Genomic DNA, 21,397 nt, shown 5'->3' with positions numbered 1-21,397 from the left:
GTTGTATTTTACTTAAGCATTTGTCAGTAACAAAGGACAGATTTTTTTTTTGTTAAGTTCCATCTAAAAATGAAGTGTTGATAAGGTCATAGTTCTATATTTTTAATGTTTCACTATATTATTTAGCACTACAGTTGTTCCAAATGAATATTTTGTTTTGAACATTGGTCTTACACATTTTTGTATGAGTGTATTTCAAAATATGTAGCACACTAAGAACTATATACCACTAGGGGGCTCTCTTCTTTTAAAAATTTCTGTTCTGTTACTCTTGAAGTTAATAGTAGGTAATTTCAAATATTAATTAGTAAATATTGTCCTTTTTATTCATCCCTCAAATTTAAACTTTAAATACTCTATAACTTTTAGCTTCTGAGATGTTGAAACTTAATCTGTGACTTGAAAACTCCAAATTTATGTTAACAGTACCTTCAGTTTACCCTTTTCAAAACTTTTTTTTTCTTTATTATTGTCTAGAGTAAAATAAACTTGTGAGAATTTGCTATGTACTTGATACTTTTTTGTTTAATATGTAGGAGCACACAGAAAAGAGGAGAATCATTTGGAATCAGCAGAATAGGTAGCAAAATAAAAGGAGTATTCAAGAGCACCACAATGGAGGGAGCAATGCTGCCTAGTTATGGGTTAGCTGAAGGTGAAGATGACTTTGTAAGTAAAAATTCTTCAATTTGATATATGTATAACTTCAAATTTATTATGGTATAAAAAACTGGATATGCTCACTTGTTATTTTCCATCTCTGTATTCTATTTCTTACTTCAGACTTCTTTAATATTCCCTATTCTTTCATTAGTTACAGTTTCATGGTGCTAATTTAATTTTTTAAATTCCTGAGGATTAAGTTACTGCTTACTAAGGCAGAATAGTTTCTGTTAAGCTACTTTTAGTACTCAAACAATTTATCATTTTTTGGTTAGACTTTTACCTGATATTCCCTCTCTCCAGTCTTATGCTCCAGGGACACAGAGTTGTTAATAGATGCCCTAAGCACTGTGGTCTTTGGTCAAATTGTGGTTTGTGGATCAGCAGCATCAGCATTACCTGGGAGCTTATGCAGCATCTGAGGCCCCATCCTAGACCTACTGAGTCAGGATTTGCATTTTAACAAGACCCCCAGTTGATTCATATGCACATTACACCTACCACACTATTTTATTTCTCTGTACCTTTGCACAAGGAATTCTGGTGGTGCAGTGGTTAAGCACTCAGCTGCTAACCAAAAAAGTTGGTGGTTTGAACCTCCTCTTTGCAGGAGAAAGATATGGCAGTCTGCTTCCATAAAGATTACAGCCTTGGAAACTCTGGGGCAGTTTTACTCTGTCCTGTAGGGTCGCTATGAGTCTGAATTGACTCGATGGCAATGGATTTTGGTTTTGGTAAATTTGCACATGATGTCCTGCCTGAAATGCCCTTCCTTCCTTTATTTACTTATAACATTCCTACTTATCTTTCCAAACACAGCTGCTCCCCTATAAACCCTTGCTTGAGTCCCTAAATAAGACTGAACATTCCCTCCTTTGTGCCCCTCCCATAGCATATGTTGGAGCATGTACCATATTGTATTTGAAATTGTATGTTTATGATTGTCTCTCCTTCCAGTCAGTGAGTCTCTTGAAGACAGAGATTGTCTCATTTGTTTAACAAATCTTTATTGAACAGAGGCCCTGGATTCTCATTTTGCCTTCTAATCACCCTAGGTACTGGGGATAAAAAGATGATTAAGATATAGACCATGGCTCTATATATATTCACTAACCTGGGTGTATTAGGAATAAATAGTAGGCCCAGGAATTGACAATGACCAAGAAGAACGAGAGAAAGGAGAAAAAGAGTAAAGAAACCCCTTATTCTCCTTTACCCTTTCTTTCAACCTCTGTCCTGGTCCATTGATAAAAACTGTTGAGATTTGCTGATTCTTCATAATAATCTAAGTGGAAGAGACTCTTATTTAAACTTTTTTTTTTAATAATCCAAATGCAGAATTTGTTTTTCTGTACACCCTTGTTTTTCCTTAAAAGTGTGGGTAGAAGAAAGACAGTAGATCAGAGGAGGAGACTCTTTTTCAAAATAGTGTTTATGTGTTCTAATTTTAAGAGTATTTTAGTCTCAATTTTCTCATAATATAGAAAAATAGAAAGAATTTTAAAATACCATCCATAATCCTACCACCCATTAACCACTTCTACTAACATTTCATTTTTTTAAAAAATACTGTTCCCTTCCCACTCCCATAAATTAAACTATATGATATATACAATTTGCTATCTTGCTTTCTCCCCACCTGACATTATAACAAAAGTATTTATCCATGTTATCGTGAATTTTAAAAACCACAATTTTTGTGGGGAAGATGTACTTTCTATTCTTTGTACCTCCTCATTACTTGAAGTACAACCTGTACTTTTGCTTCAGGACTAGGAGGATATAAAAGCTGAGAGAGTTTGTTTTCTTTTGTAGTAGCACGTGGAAGAAGGAAATACTTGATTGGAAGCAAAGATAGTAATAATAGAAATAGGAGAAGCAGGCAAACTAATCTCTAATACTCTCAAAAGAAAAATCAGGGGTAGATAGGGTGCTGACCTAAACTGGAATGGTGCCACTTAGGATTTAGAGGGTACCATGTTAATTCCAAAGGTCCCTGGGTGACACAAATGGTTTGAGTTCAACTACTAACTGAAAGGTTGGTAGTTTGTACCTACCCCGAGGTGCCTCAAAAGACAAGCCTGGCAGTCTGCTTCAGAAAGGTCACAGCCTTGAAAAAACTATGGAGCAGCTCTACCCTGCATACATGGGGTCAGCATGAGTCGGAACCAACTCAACAGCAGCAGGGTTTTTTGTTGTTGTTAGGCTAGTTCTAAGCTGTGAGACTTTAGGGAATCCTCTTTGCTTTGTTTAGGAAGTTGCCAGTCTTACTGCAAGGGCTAAAGTGGTTTGTGATCCAAAACTGGAACCTGGAAGACATTTCTTTTAGAAACCTTGATATGATCATTTGGCAATAGTGCTCTGTAGCTAAGAGCAAGGACTTTAGAGTTGGACTGCTGGACTGCCTGTGTTCAGATTCCAGCGTTACCACCTACTCGATATGTGACCTTGGGCAGGCTGTTTGATTTTACTGTGATTTAGTTTCCTCACCTGTGAAATGAGGATAATTGTATCTAGTTTATATAGAGGTGTTGTAAGGATTAAACAAGTAATATATGTGAAGCACTTAGAACAGTGTCTAGCCCGTAGTAAGCAGAGTGAGCATTATACAGTATTACAATTCAGTCTGTAATTAGACTGAATGTAAAATAGGTATTAAATTGGGAACCTAAGCCCAGTACATAAGATTGGATCTGTCTGAAAATGCATTTCTAAGTTCAGAACTGATTTACAAATAAACTTTTGCAACATAATATGCCCTGTCATAAATTGGCAGTTATCTCCATATAGGAAAAGATAATAATAAGAAACAGTAGTATTTCTCAAGGAAAGAGAATGGCATCCCCTCCCCTTTCATTCTCTACCTCCCTTATTCTCCATCCTGTTTGTGGAGGGAGCCTCTGTTTGGAAACAAAGAAAGCATTTGGTTTTCCTTTTTTTTTGGTAAATCACAATGTTTACTTATTGTCAAAAAACATTAAAGGAAGCCCTGAAAATTCTTAGAGAAATAGTGCCCTAGATATTTTCATGAGACTTAGCTGATATAAACATCATTTAAATAATAATGGTAATAAAATATAAAACTTCTGTATTTTGTCTTTCATTGATATTTTTATAGTGCCGTTAATTTTTTCTCCCATTTTGTTTCTTAGATTGACTTTGTGAGATAATCTTTTTATTTAAGAATGTGTCGGGTTTTTTTGGCTCTTAGTTTGTTAAACAAATTTTCTGTCATTTTATGATCCTTTTTAACCTCTCTCCTCAGAAGCCAGATCCATTAACAAAAATACAATTGTAATAACCATGAAAATGTTACTTTGTACCTTAGGCTCCAAGTAGTAGAGTGGGTGTTTCCCTCCTACATGCTGCTTTCTGTTTTTTCTTCCAGGCTTATTTTAAGGTAACTTTGCCCCACAAAAGGAAAAACCCACCACTTTTCTGTTTTTATAGCTTTTTCTTTTAGGCCTTGAAGACGTTTTTGTTTTCCACAGAGCATTAAGAAGTCCTCCCAAAGTCATCAACAGTTTTATTAGGGATTATTGAAAGCCAGTTTAGGATAAGAACAAAAAAAAGGATAATTGCCAAGGGGCTTCCCGAGAGTAGGGGGGCAGAATTCCCTTAGGATAGAGGTGAGAACCAGGTGTGGGAGGAAAGTAGAACTGAGAGTTAAGGTGGATGCTAGAATGCTGAAAATAATCTCCTTCCCATTACTGATTTGCTCCAGCTAGGCTATTCAGAATTCCCTAAATCCTGCGGCCTTTGACTCATGTCCCTTAAAAAAAGTGCGTTCGAGAAGAATGTGTTTTATCTGTAATATTTTGCCCCCTTTAGCAAGAATCGAAGATGTCTAGATGCCCAAGTGTTCATAATATGCCAGGTTCAAAGATTCTCTTCCAGTTTAATGAATTAGAGAGTTTTTCCTTCTTTCCTTGTGTATATTTCTAGGACATATGGTTTTCTTTTTTTTAAATCATTGCTCTTCCATTAATATTTTTTAAAATTATTACTTCGAACATTTATATGATTAAAATTTTAGAAGCAAGAAGATAGTTGTTTTTAAATTCCACAGAAATGGATCCCTTTCAGAACTTCCCCCTCAATTTTATATTATTTAAATAAGTACAGTCATTATGCAAATTTATTTTATTCTGCTTTAACAATACATTTATTGTGCATTTTTTGTATGAATGCAGTCTTCATAATAAAAATCTTCTGAGCATATCCATCAAATTTTGTTTTAGAATTTCCATTAGATAGGTTATTTAATATTGATATAATACTGCTGTGAATACATTTGTGCTTTTTCCTTTTTCGCAGGTTTTTTTATTTATTTGGAGTAAATAGTTTCATTTGAGTAAATTCCTAGAAATGTAATTACTTAGTTGAAACTATTTTATGGCTGTTTATAATTATGTACTGCCAAAGAGGTTTCCCGAAGGGTTGTGTCATTATACTTGGAATGAGCAATATATCACAGATCCAGTTTATCTGTACAGTCTCCATCAGTGGCTGTTATCATATATAAAGTTATATATTCCTAAGTGAAAAATATCAGTATATTAATTTTATTTCTTAAATTCTTATAAAGGTTGAACATTTTAAAAATATCATGTATTTTTAATATTTTTTCCAATGATCTCTGAAGTATCTGTTCTCTATTTTCTATAGCACTTTCATATATAGATAATGTAACAAATCCTGGAGTTGATGCAACTAACTTGTTAGTTTTACCTTTTTCAGTCGAAAATTAGATGTTGTTAGGTGCCATCGAGTTGGTTCCAACTCATAGCGACCCTCTGTACAACAGAATGAAACACTGATGGGTCCTGTGCCATCCTCACAATCGTTGTTATGCTTGAGCCCATTGTTAGATATCACCTCCTAATTGCTGAAGTCTTAAAAATTAGACAGTTGATATGGATGTACTGTTTTATAGTTGTATCTCGTATACTATAGTTCTAAAGTTACTAGAAATGTTAAATTCATCCTGATAATTATTTTCCAGATTGAGGAAGGTATTGTTGTAATGGAAGATGATTCTCCAGTGGAGGCTGTTAGCACACCTAATACTCCCCGAAACCTTGCTGCATGGAAAATTAGCATTCCATATGTCGACTTTTTTGAGGATCCGTCCTCTGAAAGGAAGGAGAAAAAGGAGAGAATTCCTGTGTTTTGTATTGATGTTGAAAGAAATGATAGAAGAGCAGGTAGGAATCTTTATGAGTGCCTTTCTTAAAAGCTGCCCATGAATCTTTTGTTAACAGGTATGATAAACATTTTGTGATTTCTAACTATTAGGTATGACTGCATATCTAAAATTTAAGTGTCCAGAACAGAAAATTGAACAAAACCTTAGGTTCTCTCTATTATCAGTTAATTAATTAATCCATTCAGCTAGCATTTGAGTAGATGCCTTCGAGACACCTGACAATCCAGCCAGGCATTTTATATAATGCTCTTTTAATGGTTTTGTTGCCATCATTGTTAGCTATTATATGAATTGACTATCATTAATGCATATATAGCACTATGTCAGGTATTATACCAATCTAATTAAGACAGCATTTCCCTTCCCCAATTGTCATGGGCTAGCTAGGATTCATAAAAATATGATCAAATACAGCTTTACAACAAGTTTTCTTCACATTTTGTTATGTTTTTTCTTATGGTTGTTGTAGGTATGGACTATAATAGAACCAGGGGGTAAACAAATAGCATCCATAGCAGGATAAATAGTCACCACCCTGGGCTTTGTCCAGGAGGTGGGTCGGTCAGTGTAAGCAAAAGCAAAAAAAGTCATGCATGTTTTGGGAATGATGAGCAGAAAAATATAGTTGAACTCAGGAAGAAGGAAATATCTGTGAGGAAAGAAGGAAAAAAGTGACAGTGTTAGGAAATGCTTTTGAGAGAGGAGTGACTGATAGCATTGAGTGTCAGTGCTAATAATTTCCCATGTTTATTTTTCAAACAGTGTTAGGTTTTCTGACTTTTCCTGCAAGCTGATGCTATTTCAAGAACGTAAAGCATAGGAATGGGGAAGAAGAATGCCCAGAGTAGCTAGCTTGGATTTTTCCTATTAAAACTAAGTACTAGGCAGGGTCTTGCTCTGTCTTGTTCTGAAACAGTGCTGCTTGATTTTGCCATACTTGCTGTTAAGTCTTGCTGTAGTTGCCGTTCTACCTCAGCATTCTAACAGGTGCACAGCCAAACCATTAAAGAAATTACTGGCTGATCTCATTTTTTAACATAGTTTTGCTTGTACCTTTTGTCTGCTGCCTCTACTACTGATTGGCATTTTAAATGTTGGAAATAACTGAAAAGAAAGGCCCTTGATAGCAACTCCTTCCTGTGCCTAGTACTTAAAATCTGGTTCTTCCCACACAGTTCATCATGTCTATCAGGAAATTATTTAAAATATTTGACTGTTTAGATGTAAATCTCTTTCAATATAAATAAGCACATTTATATGGATTGACACAGTGGCTGCAACAGTGGGCTCAAGCATAACAACGATTGTGAGGATGATACGGGACCGGGTGATGTTTCTTTCTGTTGTATGTAGGGTCTCTGTGAGTCAGAACCGACTCAACAGCACCTCACAACAACAACAATGTGGGGAAGTAGTAACTTACCTCCTTTTGATATATGTGTGATACACTTAAATATTTTGGGAATATACTTTTGTTTTTGCCTTTTTGACAGTCATCTATAATTTTTGTGTTTTATTTCAAAAGGTTTGACTCAATAATGCAAACATAAAATTAAAACCAAAAAATGTTAAAACTTGTATTCTAAAGATAATTTTTGCCAACTGTGTGTCAGACTTCTCTGTCGGTATAAGGTGCTCTTAGGAAACCGTGGCCTATGAGGGGAAAAAAGTATGTAATTTACTACATTGTTTTTATATGTGTGGAGTCCCTGGGTGGTGCAAACAGTAACACGCTCAACTGCTAACCAAAAGGTTGGAAGTTCACGTCCTCCAAGAGGCACTTCAGAAGAAAGGCCTGGTGCTCTACTTCTGAAAAATCAGCCATTGAAAACCCTATGGAATGTAGTTCTACTCTGACACACATGGGGTCACCATGAGTTGCAGTTGACTCAACAGCAACTTTTGTTTTTTTTTTTCTATGTGTAGCAAAATAGTAATTTCAGGATTTTAAAAACCAAAATATAATATAGGCCTTTAAGACCTATAAAAAGGAAAGAGGATAACTAGGACTTGATTTATAGGTTGTGACTATATCAGGTTGGCTTTTTTTCTGAATCCAATTTTGGGTTGTTATGGTTTTGGTTGACTTAATCCATTGCATTTTCAAATCTATGCTAGAATGACATGCGATGCTAATAATAGAAGTTAACATTTTTTGGGTGATTACACTGTGCTGCTTACTCTGTGCTATGCACTGTATAAAAGTGCTTTATGTGAATTATTTTATGCAGTAAGTACAATTATTCCTACCCTACATCCAAGCAAACCAGGACACAGTGTGGTTATTTGTCCAAGACTACATAGTAAACAGTGGAAGTAGAATTGGAATAGGTAGTCTGACTCTAGACTTAGTGTTTAAATCATTACTTCATATCTGTGCTGTCCGATTTGATAGCCCCTAGCTACATGTGACTATTAAAATTTAAATTAAAATTTCAGTTCCTTAGTTGCTTAGGCACATTTCCAGTGCTCAATAGCCACCCAGTACTGTACTAGTCAATGCAGGCATATAGAACATTTTCATAATTGCAGAAAGTTCTGTTGGACAATGCTGCTCTTTATTAGATCAGGACAGTTTGGTAAATATTTTTGAGATCTAAGCCTGTCTGCTATAATTTTTATGAATACTTATATTCATATCATTTTTATGACATGTTTTAAAAATAATCATATTTACATAATTTCTTGAAGTTTTTTCCAGCTCTATGATTCCATTGTAAAAAAAAGTATATTCTTGAGTAACTTCATAAATAAATGATATTCATCAGTCTCTTCTAAGTAATTTTAAATTAAAATTTGGTATAAAATATTTTAATAATGTGATGCCAAAAAATAATAAATGATTAAGACTTGTGTAATTTCCAGCTTGTATACTTAATGTTTTAAATACTGTATTTTTGGTAGTAGTTTATAAAAGTATTTAGTACTCACTGTATATTCATTCAATTTACAGTTGGGCATGAGCCTGAACATTGGTCTGTCTATAGAAGATACCTTGAATTCTATGTACTTGAATCAAAACTAACAGAATTTCATGGTAGGTTGTTCTTTTTTTTTTAATAAAACTTTACATTTCAGCATTAGCCCTCTTGAAAGCTGGTGTGCCAGATTAGTTTTTTGATTTTAAGAAATTGTAGCAAAGAATTTTTTTCTTTTTTAATTTCTCATTCAAAAATTTTTACACATACTGTTTTGTGAAATTAGTTGCCATTCCCACAATGTGACAGCACACTCCCCTTTTCTACCCCGGTTTCCCTGTGTCCATTTGACTGGTTCCTGTCCCTGCCTGCCTTCTCATCCTGCTTTTGGACAGGAGTTGCCTGTTTGGTCTCGTATATCTGATTGAACTAAGAAGCATGTTCCTCAACGTGTATTATTTTTTGTTTTATAGTCCTGTCTAATCTTTGTCTGAAGAGTGGGCTTTGGGAATGGTTTCAGTTCTGGGTTAACAGAGCATCCGAGGGCCATAGTTTTCGGAGTTTCCTCCAGTCTCTGTCAGACCAGTATGTCTGATCTTTTTACGTGGATTTGAATTTTGTTCTGTGTTTTTCACCTGCTCTGGCTAGGACTCTCTGTTGTGTTCCCTATCAGGGCGGTCATTGGTAATAACCAGGCACTATCTAGTTCTTCTGGTCTAAGGCTGGTGGAATCTCTGGTTCATTTGGTCGTTTAGTCCTTTGGGCGAGTATTTTCCTTGTGTCTTTGGTTTTCTTCATTCTTTATTCTGAGTGGAATGAGACCAATAGATGTATCTTAGATGGCCGTGCCGTTTGCAAGCTTTTAGGACCCCAGACGCTACTCACCAAAGTGGGATGTAGAATGTTTTCTTTATAAACTATGTTATGCTAGTGGACCTAGACGTCCCCTGAAACTGTGGTCCCCAGGCCTCAGCCCCTGCTACTCTGTCCCTCAGAGTGTTTGGATATGTCTAGGAAACTGCTTTGCTTTTGCTTTCATCCAGTTGTACTGACTTCCCCTGTATTGTGTGTTGTGTTTACCTTCACTGAAGTTGACCCCCCTTGTCTACTATCTAGTTAGTGATTTCCCCTCCCCCTCCTTTCCCACCCTCATAACCATCAAAGAATGCATTTTTCTGTGTTTAAACATTTTCTTGAGTTCTTATAATAGTGGTCTCATACAATGTTTGTCCTTTGTGACTAACTTATTTCATTCAGCATAATGCCGTCCAGATTTATTCATGTTGTGAGATGTTTTGCAGATTCATCATTGTTCTTTATCGTTGCATAGTATTCCATTGTGTGTATGTACCATAGTTTGTTTATCCATTCATCTGTTGATGGGTATTTAGGTTGTTTTCATCTTTTTGCTATTGTGTAGCAAAGAAATTTAACAGTAGCACTTGTGTACACTCTTACTGATAAGCACTATGATGTGGATTGCCAAAAGAAAGAACAAATCAGTCTTAGGAAAAATACAACCAGAATGCTCCTTAGAAGTAAGGATGGTGAGACTTAGGCTTGCTTACTTTGGACATGTCATGAGGAGAGACCAATCTCTAGAAACGGGCATCATGTTTGGTAAAATAGAGAGCCAACGAAAACGAGGAAAATCCTCATTGAGATAGATTGACACAGTAACTGCAACAATGGGCTCAAACATAACAACCATTATGAAGATGGCCCAGGAACAGACAAGGTTTTGTTCTGTTATACATAAGGTCACCATGAGTCAGAGCTGACACAATGGCAACTAACAACAATAACAACACAATGTACATAGTGAGTAGTAGCAATATACAGTTTTTATTTTCTCATTTTTGCTTATCAATATTTTTAAAGTTTTCATAATGCACTTTTTTTTTAATAATAAAAATTAAAAGGTAGCTATTATTTAACTGTCTTTTAGAAAAGACTCTCCAATTTAATTTGTATTTACCTTGAGATGGCGGAAGATTTAAACCAGGCATTTCTTTTTTTTATTGTACTTTAGATGAAGGTTTACAGAGCAGACTAGCTTCTCATTAAACAATTAATACATGTATTGTTTTGTGACATTAGTTGCCACTTCCATGACATGTCAACACTCTCCCCTTCTTGACTTTGAGGTCCCCTTTACCAGCTTTCCTGTCCCTTCCTGCCTTCTTTTCCTTGCCCCTGGACTGGTATGCCCGTTTAGTCTCGTTTTGTTTTATGGGCCTGTCTAATCTTTGGCTGAAGGGTGAACCTCAGGAATGACTTCATTACTGAGCTAAAAGGGTTTCCAGGGATAAACCAGACAGTTCGAGGTTGCTTTGTTCTTATATTATCATCTTCCTGGGTGAACATGTTTGCTGTATATCACGGCAGATGTTCTGATTAGGCTCTTAGATTTATATATGGGAACAAAACTTATAGTTGAATGTTTCTTTTGTTGATAGATCAATTGGAAAAGGAGAACACTTCCTTTTTAGTTATTTTTCTCATACCCTCTTATTAATTTATTTTAGTTAATATCAATGATATAGTTAAGAAATATTTCCAGCCATTTTGTCCATAGAGTGGTGAGTTTAATTTGAGTGTCCTGAGTCTTTTAATTTTGGAAAAGCCCTGTGGAGTGTCACTTGATCCAAATTTAGGCTGGTTCTGGACTGAGAAAAGCAGGGAACCTTCTTTACCCGACTGTAAGTGCTGAGCCTGTCTAAGGAGATCATCACAGGAAGACAAAGAATACAAGGTCCTGCTCCATAGTTTTTGCCTTGATTTTCAGTTTATACTTGTCTTCAAATGTTTTTTTTTCTTTGTCTCTGCTAACCTGATGCAGTGCCATCTTTGTCTTGTTCTTTCTCTGAGAACTTTTCCTACTGATTTATGACTGAGAGAAGATAAATTATCTCCAAACTTTAAATCCCAGACCAGCTGAAGTTAGTTGGATTCCCAACAATATTGTTCTTTTGGATACTAAAATTTGCAAAGTCAGCCCTATTTAAGAAAGCATGATCTCGGTTTTTCAATTGTGTTTTTACATTATATAGCACTGGCAAAATGTTACCTGTTTTTCCATGAGGGAACAAGTATTCTTTAAAGATCTTGGTGTATAGAATCCTGCCAATTTCAAAATAATCTCATGATAATTTTTAAAGCTGTTTTAATAGTATAGAAGGCTAAATCTGTCAAGGAAGAGTGATTGTTGAGAGAGAGTAATATTTTGGATACCAATATAGATGTAGGTTCTTTAGTCTGGACTTCTGACTTGAAGCTCTTTGATTTTATAAGGATTACTTAAAGGATAATGTGTCACTGTGAGGCAGCACTGTGAATCTGAATTTGCCATAGTAAATGTATCAATTAAGTTTTTTAAGTAGGAGTGGGACATAGAAATAACTTTAATATATGCTAATTTCAGGCACATTTCCTGATGCTCAGCTTCCTTCTAAGAGGATCATTGGCCCCAAAAATTATGAATTCTTAAAATCAAAGAGAGAAGAATTTCAGGAATATCTACAGGTATAGCACCAACTGTATCATTTAATTTAAAACATGGGCATCATGTTTAATCCTAGCATTCTCTTGTCTCTTTTTCTCTTGCATAAATATGCTTTGCTTTACAAATACCTTTCTGTGTGGATTTTTTAAATTCTTTTTTTTTTGAGTTTTTTTTCCATGTGAATTTTAAAATGAATTTTTGCCAACGGAATTCTTTTTTTTTTTTTTTTTAAGTTGATGACTAATGAAATACCAAACGTTTTCTTAGGTGGAAAAATGTGTGGGGCTTAGTTTAAAATTTTTGTTGTGGGAAGTTAAAAAAGAAGAGAGAAAAACTTGGTATAAAATATTAAATGTATTCTAAGAATACTGGGTAGTTTTTGTTAGTTTGTCGTCTTTTTTGTTTAATTTTGTTGTGTTTTTAGCACTTTCTGAACTTTGGACTCTTCACCCCTGCTTTACTCCTTAGTCCTTTCCCTTTTGCAGTACACAGATGTTCTTCCAATTTCTGGGATCTCCTAACTCCATGCCATTCACTTCTTGGAACTGAATTCCTGTTTTTTGAAGTATGAGCACACTGTATTATGTAAACAGTGTAATTGGTATATTATTCCAATAGATGGTATAATCATCCTAAAAGTTACTTGTTTGAGACTTCTGGCTCTCCAGAATTACTTAACATCTTTATCAAATGAATAAGACCAAAGAGAGGATACTTTTATTTGTTTGAAAAAAGAAAGTCTCTTTAATTTAGGCGTGGAAATTTGTAGTTTTTTTCTTAAGTGTTAATTAAGTAAAATTTGGATGCCCCTCAGTCAAAAATATATACTTTTTACATTAAAAATATTCAGCTGTATAAAGGGTTATTTGAATTTTATTTCCTGTACTTGAACAGTTGAATGCTTTTAACCCAAAAACTATTTTCTATATAATTTTTTGGTGAGGTAAATTGAATTATTAAATAACCGTTAATTACTGTAAAGATGTTTGAACACAACATATGTTAGTGTTAATATGTGTCTTTGTTGATACCATTAACACATTATTTGAACAGACTGATTGTAAGAATTAAAGAACTTCATTTAAGAAGAAATATTTTCTGATAGTATGGAGTTAAATTAGATGTTACTGTCCTGATACTTTCTTTATATAGATTTCTATTCATAAAGTTTTGTAATCATGAAATAGTTATAAAACTGAAATATTAGGTAAGACTGTTAATTTTGGCATAAAAAAATCAGTTTATCTTGTAAGAAAATAGTATTGCAAGAATTAGCAGACAACAAATTTTCCAAGTAATTATTTCACATTTTCTCATTTAGTTTTCTGCAAAACCCTATGTGCCAATTTCTTTTAATTATCAAGGAAGTTGTATATTTTAATACTCATTTTATAGTTGAGACACTTAGAACTAATATTAATGTTTATTCTTACTTCTGAGTGTCAAGTACTGTGCTAAATGCTTTATATAACAACACTATAAAGTAGGTAGTGTTGTTATCCCCATTTTACAGATGAGGAAACCAACTCTTGGATGATTTAGGAATATTTCTGTGATCACCTAGCTAGCAAATGGAAGAGCTAGAACTCAAACACATATGTGTCAGTGTATAGAGGCTGAGTTACATACTGTATGCTATGCTGTTCCCTGTATGATTGCAGCCTTTTTGTTATTTTGAAGATTAAATAGCTCTAACTGTTTTTTCCTTTCTCTTTTTTTTATTCATTCAAGAAACTTCTGCAGCATCCAGAACTGAGTAATAGTCAACTTCTGGCAGATTTTCTTTCCCCCAATGGTGGGGAAACACAATTTCTTGATAAAATACTACCAGATGTAAATCTCGGTAAGTCAATTTAAAGAATCATAAATAAGAGGATAAACTGAAAAGGAAAAAAAACAACTGAATTTTCAGATTAACTGGTTACTTTATAAAAATAGTTTATATAATGTAGCCCTGTGTCAAATTTCAAAGGGCCTTATTTCTGTCTTTAGAAATAGATTGTCATATGAAGACTTCAGTTAGTCCATCTGTGAGCTTTGATTATTTAAGCAGTTACTAATAGCCGTATGTCCTATCATGGAAAATTATATTATCCAATGTCTTTTTGCCTTTATTTTATGAACATAAGTATAAGAAAAGTAATAAGTATATGTGTTTTCATCACACAGTATATGAATGACTATAATCTTTGAAGCTTCTCATATCTCAACAAAGACCAGATGTGTTGACATTTGACTCAGTTTAAGACTTGATTGCTTTCTCCTATATCTTTTTTAAACATAAACTAGAAATAATACAAATGTTTATCAACAATAGAATGGACAGATAAATTATGGTTAGATTTATAACATTTAATATATAACAATGAAAATGATTAAACTGTAGCTCATGGATCCCTGGTGGCACAGTAGTTAAAGTGATCAACTGCTAACCGAAAGATTGGCGGTTCAAAACTACCAGCGGCTCTGAGGGAGAAAGATGTGGCAGTTGGCTTTCGTAGAGATTTATAGCCTCGGAAACCCAATGGGGTTGGAATCGACTCGATGGCAGTGGGTGGATGGCGGTGTAGCTCATGAACTGGAATTGACTTTAAGGCAACTGACAACAATTTGCAACAGTGTGGATAAATCTTAAAAATATGTTGAATGAAACAAGCAAGATATAAAAGAATATATACAGCAAGATTTTTGTTTATATAAAGTTCAGAAACAGACCAAACTAATATAAGCTGGAAAAGTTTGAATAAAGTTGTTAAAAATAATGGTTAGAAAAAAGCTATATTTCTAAATATATTTTATACAATGTTATTTTAAGTATGTATATAGAATTAAATTAATTAAATAGTGCAGTAGGCATTTGGCTTTCATCTATGTCTCCCAAAGTTAATACCTTCAGTTGTGCCAAAATATTTGTTGGGTATATGGGGAGGGGTCTTCTTGTTAGAGGAAAATGTTACGCACTTTGTACTTGATTACATATGATATTTAGGAAATAGAATTGGGTAGACCTGGTTACTGATTAGTTTGATTGAAGAAGACATGATCAAAGATGACTCATGTTTCAGTTTAAACAGCTGGGTGAATGTGGTTGTTACTTGTTGAGATAGAGGATATATTGAGCCTTTCTGAACTTGAGTTTATAGAATCTGGTTGATGAAGTTTTATAAGGAAGGAAAGGGCAGGAGAGGGGCAAGGATTAGGGGTTTGAATGTTATTTGAAATCATACTGGGGAAATGAGATGGCTAAGGAAAGTGCAGGATGAAGCTCTGTAATTTAAGGAACATGGAAACATTCTAAGGAGGGAGGAGTGGTTTATAGGGGTATAAGAATCAGAAGGGAAATATGCAGGTGGGAGGGGTGGGTTGGTTTGCGTGCTGTAAAACAATCTCTTTTTATTTTTTATTATTAATGTGCCCTGGTACTGCTATTGTTTTTAAATTGAATTTAAAGAAATTTAAGTTGTTTTTATCAATTTTAACAGTCATTTCCAAATGCTTGAGAAAATCTCAACATGTTTGATATTTTATAATAAGGGAACCTGGAGATAAGATCAGAAAGGAATTTTGGAAAACATCCAATTAGAATAGATATTCTTAATCTAAAATAAAGAATATAAATTATATTCAATAACCAGTTTAAATGTTATAGCCATTTTTAGGACTTTTTATTCTTTTGATACCTTTTGCTTATCTTTAAACAGCATTAGATATTCACCATTGTTTAAAATATTTTAAAAAAGTTTTCTTATGGAAATTTTTAAATATACACAAAAGTCGAGAAAATAATATAATGAACCCTCACTCTACTTAAACAATTATCAACACTTGGTTTGTGCTATTCCTTCTCCTACCTGCCACCCTACTGGATTATTTTAAAGTAAAATGCAAAGTTTGTATCATTTCATCTATAAATAGTTCAGAATACCATATATACTGGAAATTTTTATTGAGTGTGGAATGGTCAATTGTAAATATTTTCTAACAGTTTTTACTTGGCTTTTTAGTAAATTAAATTATCTGGTGAAGTATTCATATGAGAAATTATAAGATATACTTTCAGAAAATTAACATTTTGCTTTTAATTTCAGGGAAAATTATAAAGTCTGTTCCTGGAAAACTAATGAAAGAGGTGAATAACTGGTTTATGTGTATTTTATAATAGTCATAAACATATTTATGTATATTTTATAATAAAATAACCATAAACATATTTACATATAGATGAATTTAATTGTTATATGATACTAAAAAAACATAATTTTGATTTTGGATTCTCATACAATGATTTTCATATCACCACAGAAAGGTCAGCATTTGGAGCCTTTCATCATGAATTTCATTAATTCTTGTGAATCTCCAAAGCCTAAACCAAGTAGACCAGAACTGACTATTCTCAGCCCTACTTCAGAAAACAACAAAAAGGTACTGCAAGTTGCATTAAAGAGCCATTAAGTTTCAAGTTGCCTTACTTGAGATTACTTTCTTTTTTAATAATATTTTATTGTGTTTTTGGTGAAAGTTTACACAGCAAGTTAGGTCCCCCTTTGACAGTTTCCACACACATTGATCAGTGACATAAGTTACATTTTTCACATTGTGTCAACATTCTCATTAATTGTGTTCTGGTTGTTACCAGATTACTTTCCATGATAGGAAGAATCCTTTGTTAATGAAATGGATGGGACCTTACATTTTTTTAATATGGAAATCAGTTGCACAGTGTACAGAGAGAATATTATATCTCATTATTTGGTTCTTTGCTTTACTGTGGTTAATGTTCTTTTAGATAATATATTTAGAAACCATTACCATTTGTGTATTTGGGAGATTTTAAAAAATGGTTTTCTTAGTTTGTAAATTACCAGCTTCCAAGAATCAGGGGATTAATTGCTGTAATGTATTTATTTATTTATGATGTTACCTAATTTTACCTAATTTTAATGGCTTATAAAAGATTTCATTCATTCATTAAATGAGCATTTTATTATGTGCCTACTATTGAGTGCTGTGAATTGGGAATATAAAGATACAATCCCTAGCCTCAGAAAGCTCAGTTCAGTGCCAAAATACTGTAAGCATAGAGCTCAAAGGACAGCTTCCCACAAGAAAACCCTTCTGTTACGTTATTGTAATGAATGGTATCTTTAACAGTTTTTTTTTTTTTTTTTTACTTTATAACTTTATTGTTGGTAAACAGAAATGCAGTTAATTTTTTGTATATTGATCTTTTTAATCAACAATACTCTTCCCGTGTACTTCTCTCATAGTACCTGTTTTACTTCATTTCATTTATTTCTTGACTTACTTCTACTAGATGTTAAACTTCTTAGAGGACAGTGATCTGTCTTTGTATTCCCTGGTTTTGACACACTAGCACATAGAAAAGTACTTAATAAATGTTTATTAAATGGATCTGTGAATAAACAAAATAATACTTTTGTTGAAATTGTTGTTGTTGCTGGGTGCTGTCGAGTCGGTTCCGACTCATAGCAACCCTATAGGACAGAGTGGAAAACTGTCCCCTAAGGTTTCTGAGGAGCAGCTGGTGGATTCGAACTGCCGACTTTTTGGTTAGCAGCTGTATCACTTAACCACTGCACCACCAGGGCTCCTTGTTAAAATTAGTTACACAATATACATTTGATTATTGATTAATATAATAGAATTTTGTATATTTTGGGGGTAATTTCATTTCATTTCATCATTTTTACTATGAGTAATTCTAAATATGTTATTTTTTCCACATTGATTAGGCCTTTCTGGGTTTTTGATTATTATTGTCCTAATAAACTTACTTAAAGCTTAATTTTCACTTCTCCATACCCATTAAATAAATGAAACCAAAAAACCAAACCTGGTGCTGTCGCGTTGATTCTGACTCATAGCGACCCTATAGGACAGAGTAGAACTGCTCCACAGGGTTTCTGAGGAGCAGCTAGTAAATTCGAACTGCCGACCTTTTGGTTAGCAGCCAAGCTCTTAACCATTGTACCACCAAGGCTCCAAAGCCTATAGTACCTGGTATTCCCAGGTGATCTCCCATCCAAGTACTAACCAGGCACAACCCTGCTTAGCTTCCGAGATCAAACGAAGTCAGGTGTGTTCAGGGTGGTATGACCGTAGACATTAAATAGTATTTTATAATTTTTAAATACTGTTAGTTTCAAATTTAGCCATCATTAATATAATTGTACATATTTATATGTTCATTTTCTCCCTTTGGTATATAAAAAAAAGAGGAGTTCTTTATGGATCATGTATCATCTGTTATGTCTAAAATAAATGCAGGCTTTTATGTGATATTTTAGGGGAACTTTTTTTTTATACATTTTGAGTATAAATGTGGAATTTTGGAAGCAGATCTTAAGCTACCTACTAGTTTGTTTTGATTGGAAAAGGTTTAAATGCTTTTGCTGGTCACTTTAGCCTTAGTGGTTGTCACCAGTAGGTATAATAAGCTATTTATCTCTTTATTATTTCAACTATTACTTTAGCTTTTCAATGATCTGTTCAAGAATAATGCAAACCGAGCTGAGAATACAGAGAGAAAGCAAAATCAGAATTATTTTATGGAGATGATGACTGTAGAAGGAGTCTATGATTACCTGATGTATGTAGGTAAGATCTAAGTAGTTTAAGTTAAGACTTGTTTTTCAGTCTTCTGTTGTATTTCTTCTGTAATGCAAATTAATGCTCTTGAGTATTGCCCCTTCAAAACTGTTTTTTTAATTGAAGATACTTCTTTTATAAGAATTTAATATAATTGGTCTTGAACATACTGACATTACTGGTGTTTACAAATTAAATATTGGCCATTGTCATTTGTGTTTTTTATATTGGGAAGTATTCAAAATATCCATTTATTATAATAATGAGGTACTCTTTGTGATAATTCTCAGGACGAGTGGTTTTCCACGTACCTGACTGGCTTCATCATCTCTTAATGGGAACTCGAATCCTCTTCAAAAACACTCTGGAAATGTATACTGACTACTATCTTCAGTGTAAACTAGAACAGTTATTTCAGGAACACCGTTTAGTCTCACTCATAACACTTCTCAGAGGTTTGTATTTTCTCATGTGTCTGATTCAAGTTTTGAGTACTCTTAATGATCTTAACTGGATCTAAAAGAGTAAGAAGTCTTGCCCCCTCCCCCCTTGGTTTATTAGTATTTTTATTATGAGGAAATACTTTGTGCATAAATAGTTGAAAATTTCAGCAAAAAATTTTTTTATCTCTTTTAGATGCTGTATTCTGTGAAAATACTCAGCCTCGCTCTCTCCAAGACAAGCAAAAACGAGCAAAACAGAGTTTTGAAGAAATGATGAATTACATTCCAGGTATAATATTAAAGAAATAACTTAATGTTCATTTGAGTTAGCATTCCTTTGAGGTCACAACAAATACTAATCACTGAGGCTAATTTTTACTATGAGTTTTCATTTTAGAAATAGCTATTAAGGACCAATTAAAATTAACTCTTTAGTTAAATAATATTTGGTTTTTATGATGCTAGCTGTTCGAATTTTAAGACAGACTGTTTTTACACACATAGTAGCGAGAGTCTTTCAATAATAACTTGTAATCAGATTGATCAAAGTGATGAGTCTGTGGGGCAATTGGAGTCCTGCTGCCCACTGCACTGTGAGGAGAACTGCACTATAGTTACATAACTGAAAGATCAGACTTCATTTATTCATTCCAAATGATTAAACACCTTCCACGTGCCAGGTACTCTGTAGAGTTCAAGGGATATAAAAATGTACTGAGTAGCTCAGTCCAGCAGGGAATACAGATATACAGACAAAGCTTACATGTAGTAATACAGGCATGTTTAAGTTACAGAGGTAGCCCAAAGGAGGACAGCTGGTCACCTCTCCAGTAAAGGAAGTAGGTTTGGGACACTAAGTAAATGAATGGTAGTAGCCTCTTACTGGAGCTCTGGTGGCGCAGTGGTTAAGTACTTGACTGCTAACTGAAAGGTCAGTGGTTCAAACTCACCCAGCGGCTCTGTAGGAGAAAGGAGCTGACAATCTGTCCCTGTAAGTGTATAGCCTAGGAAACCCTATGGGACAGTTCTACTCTGTCATATTAGGTCACTGTAAGTTGGAATTGACTGGACGGCACACAACAACAACCTCTTACGGAGACAGGAAATACAAGGAAAAAATGTTAGAGGATCAAAGCAGAGGATTCTTAGTTTAGGATATTTTGAGTGTGAAGTGTCTGTAAATTATACAGGAGGAAATGTCTAGTAAGCAATTGGATATCAAGGTTTGAAACTTGGAGGAAAGATGGTACAGGATATGGGAATCATGTGTGAGTGGATAATGGTGCCCAGGGACAAAATATAGAGTAAGAAGAGAAGAGTGCTTAGGAGAGAACTGCAAAGAATTCTTAACATTGAAGAATTAGCCTCAGAATATTCCTGTGAAGACAATAGTCTGTGTGAAGACAGTTACGTTAAATCCCTGGTATGAATGTAGAAGTGAACATAAGCTATTGTCGAGTAAGTTTTCTGTAGGTATATAGTGAAATAATTTCTTACCTGTTTTGTAACATGTTGTTGTTACATGTTGTTAGGTGCTATTGAGTCAGTTTCCACTCATACTGACATGTATAGCAGAACAAAACACTGCTCCAGTCTTCACAATCATTGCTGTGTTTTAGCCCATTGTTGCAGCCTTTGTGTTAATCCATCTCATTAAGGGTCTTCCTCTTTTTCGTTGACCTTTGTGTTTGTAACATAGGCGACCCTTATCATTCATGATTTTAACAGTCTCAGTTTTGATATTTAGGAACCACATGGAAAACCAGTGAATGTAGTAATTTGTTATTTTTCTGGGGCATTCACAACTTTGTGTTTAAATCACAGCTACTACAAGGCTTCTGTTTAGGAAAGAGTAACTTAGCTAGTAGGAGCCTGTCTTAGGCTAGGTTCTCTAGAGAAGCAAAACCAGTAAAGTGTATAAATATATATATAGAGAGAGATTATATCAAGGAAACAGCTCATGTGATTGTAGAGGCTAGAACGTCCCAAGTCCGTGGATCAGGGTAGAGGCCTCTCCCAAGTCACACAGCTGCAGAACATGGCAAGCCCA

General features: G+C 34.2%; 1 protein-coding gene and 1 pseudogene across 10 annotated transcripts in view; one reads left to right on the top strand and one right to left on the bottom strand.

The window, feature by feature from the left end:
* The window catches only part of SNX14 (sorting nexin 14), a 111,169-nt gene that overhangs the window by 82,429 nt on the left and 7,343 nt on the right, over window positions 1–21,397 (top strand). For all 10 annotated transcript variants that reach the window (XR_002825975.1, XM_004388968.2, XM_004388967.2 and 7 more), the window contains 10 exons: window positions 537–669; window positions 5,669–5,870; window positions 8,826–8,909; window positions 12,215–12,315; window positions 14,027–14,138; window positions 16,384–16,424; window positions 16,598–16,717; window positions 18,790–18,913; window positions 19,195–19,359; window positions 19,541–19,636. Coding sequence is in view for 9 of the 10 variants with exons in the window: in XM_004388968.2 (XP_004389025.2) it covers window positions 537–669; window positions 5,669–5,870; window positions 8,826–8,909; window positions 12,215–12,315; window positions 14,027–14,138; window positions 16,384–16,424; window positions 16,598–16,717; window positions 18,790–18,913; window positions 19,195–19,359; window positions 19,541–19,636 (1,178 nt within the window). In the remaining variant the exon portion in view is untranslated. The remainder of the gene's footprint in view (window positions 1–536; window positions 670–5,668; window positions 5,871–8,825; window positions 8,910–12,214; window positions 12,316–14,026; window positions 14,139–16,383; window positions 16,425–16,597; window positions 16,718–18,789; window positions 18,914–19,194; window positions 19,360–19,540; window positions 19,637–21,397) is intronic.
* LOC111822891 (uncharacterized) lies at window positions 18,302–18,420 on the bottom strand (annotated as a pseudogene).

This window comes from Trichechus manatus, unplaced genomic scaffold, assembly GCF_000243295.1.
Source record: "Trichechus manatus latirostris isolate Lorelei unplaced genomic scaffold, TriManLat1.0 scaffold00226, whole genome shotgun sequence".
Classification (NCBI taxonomy): Eukaryota; Metazoa; Chordata; class Mammalia; order Sirenia; family Trichechidae; genus Trichechus; species Trichechus manatus.
Note: the sequence above shows the minus strand (reverse complement) of the source record. Positions and strands in the feature narration are given on the sequence as shown.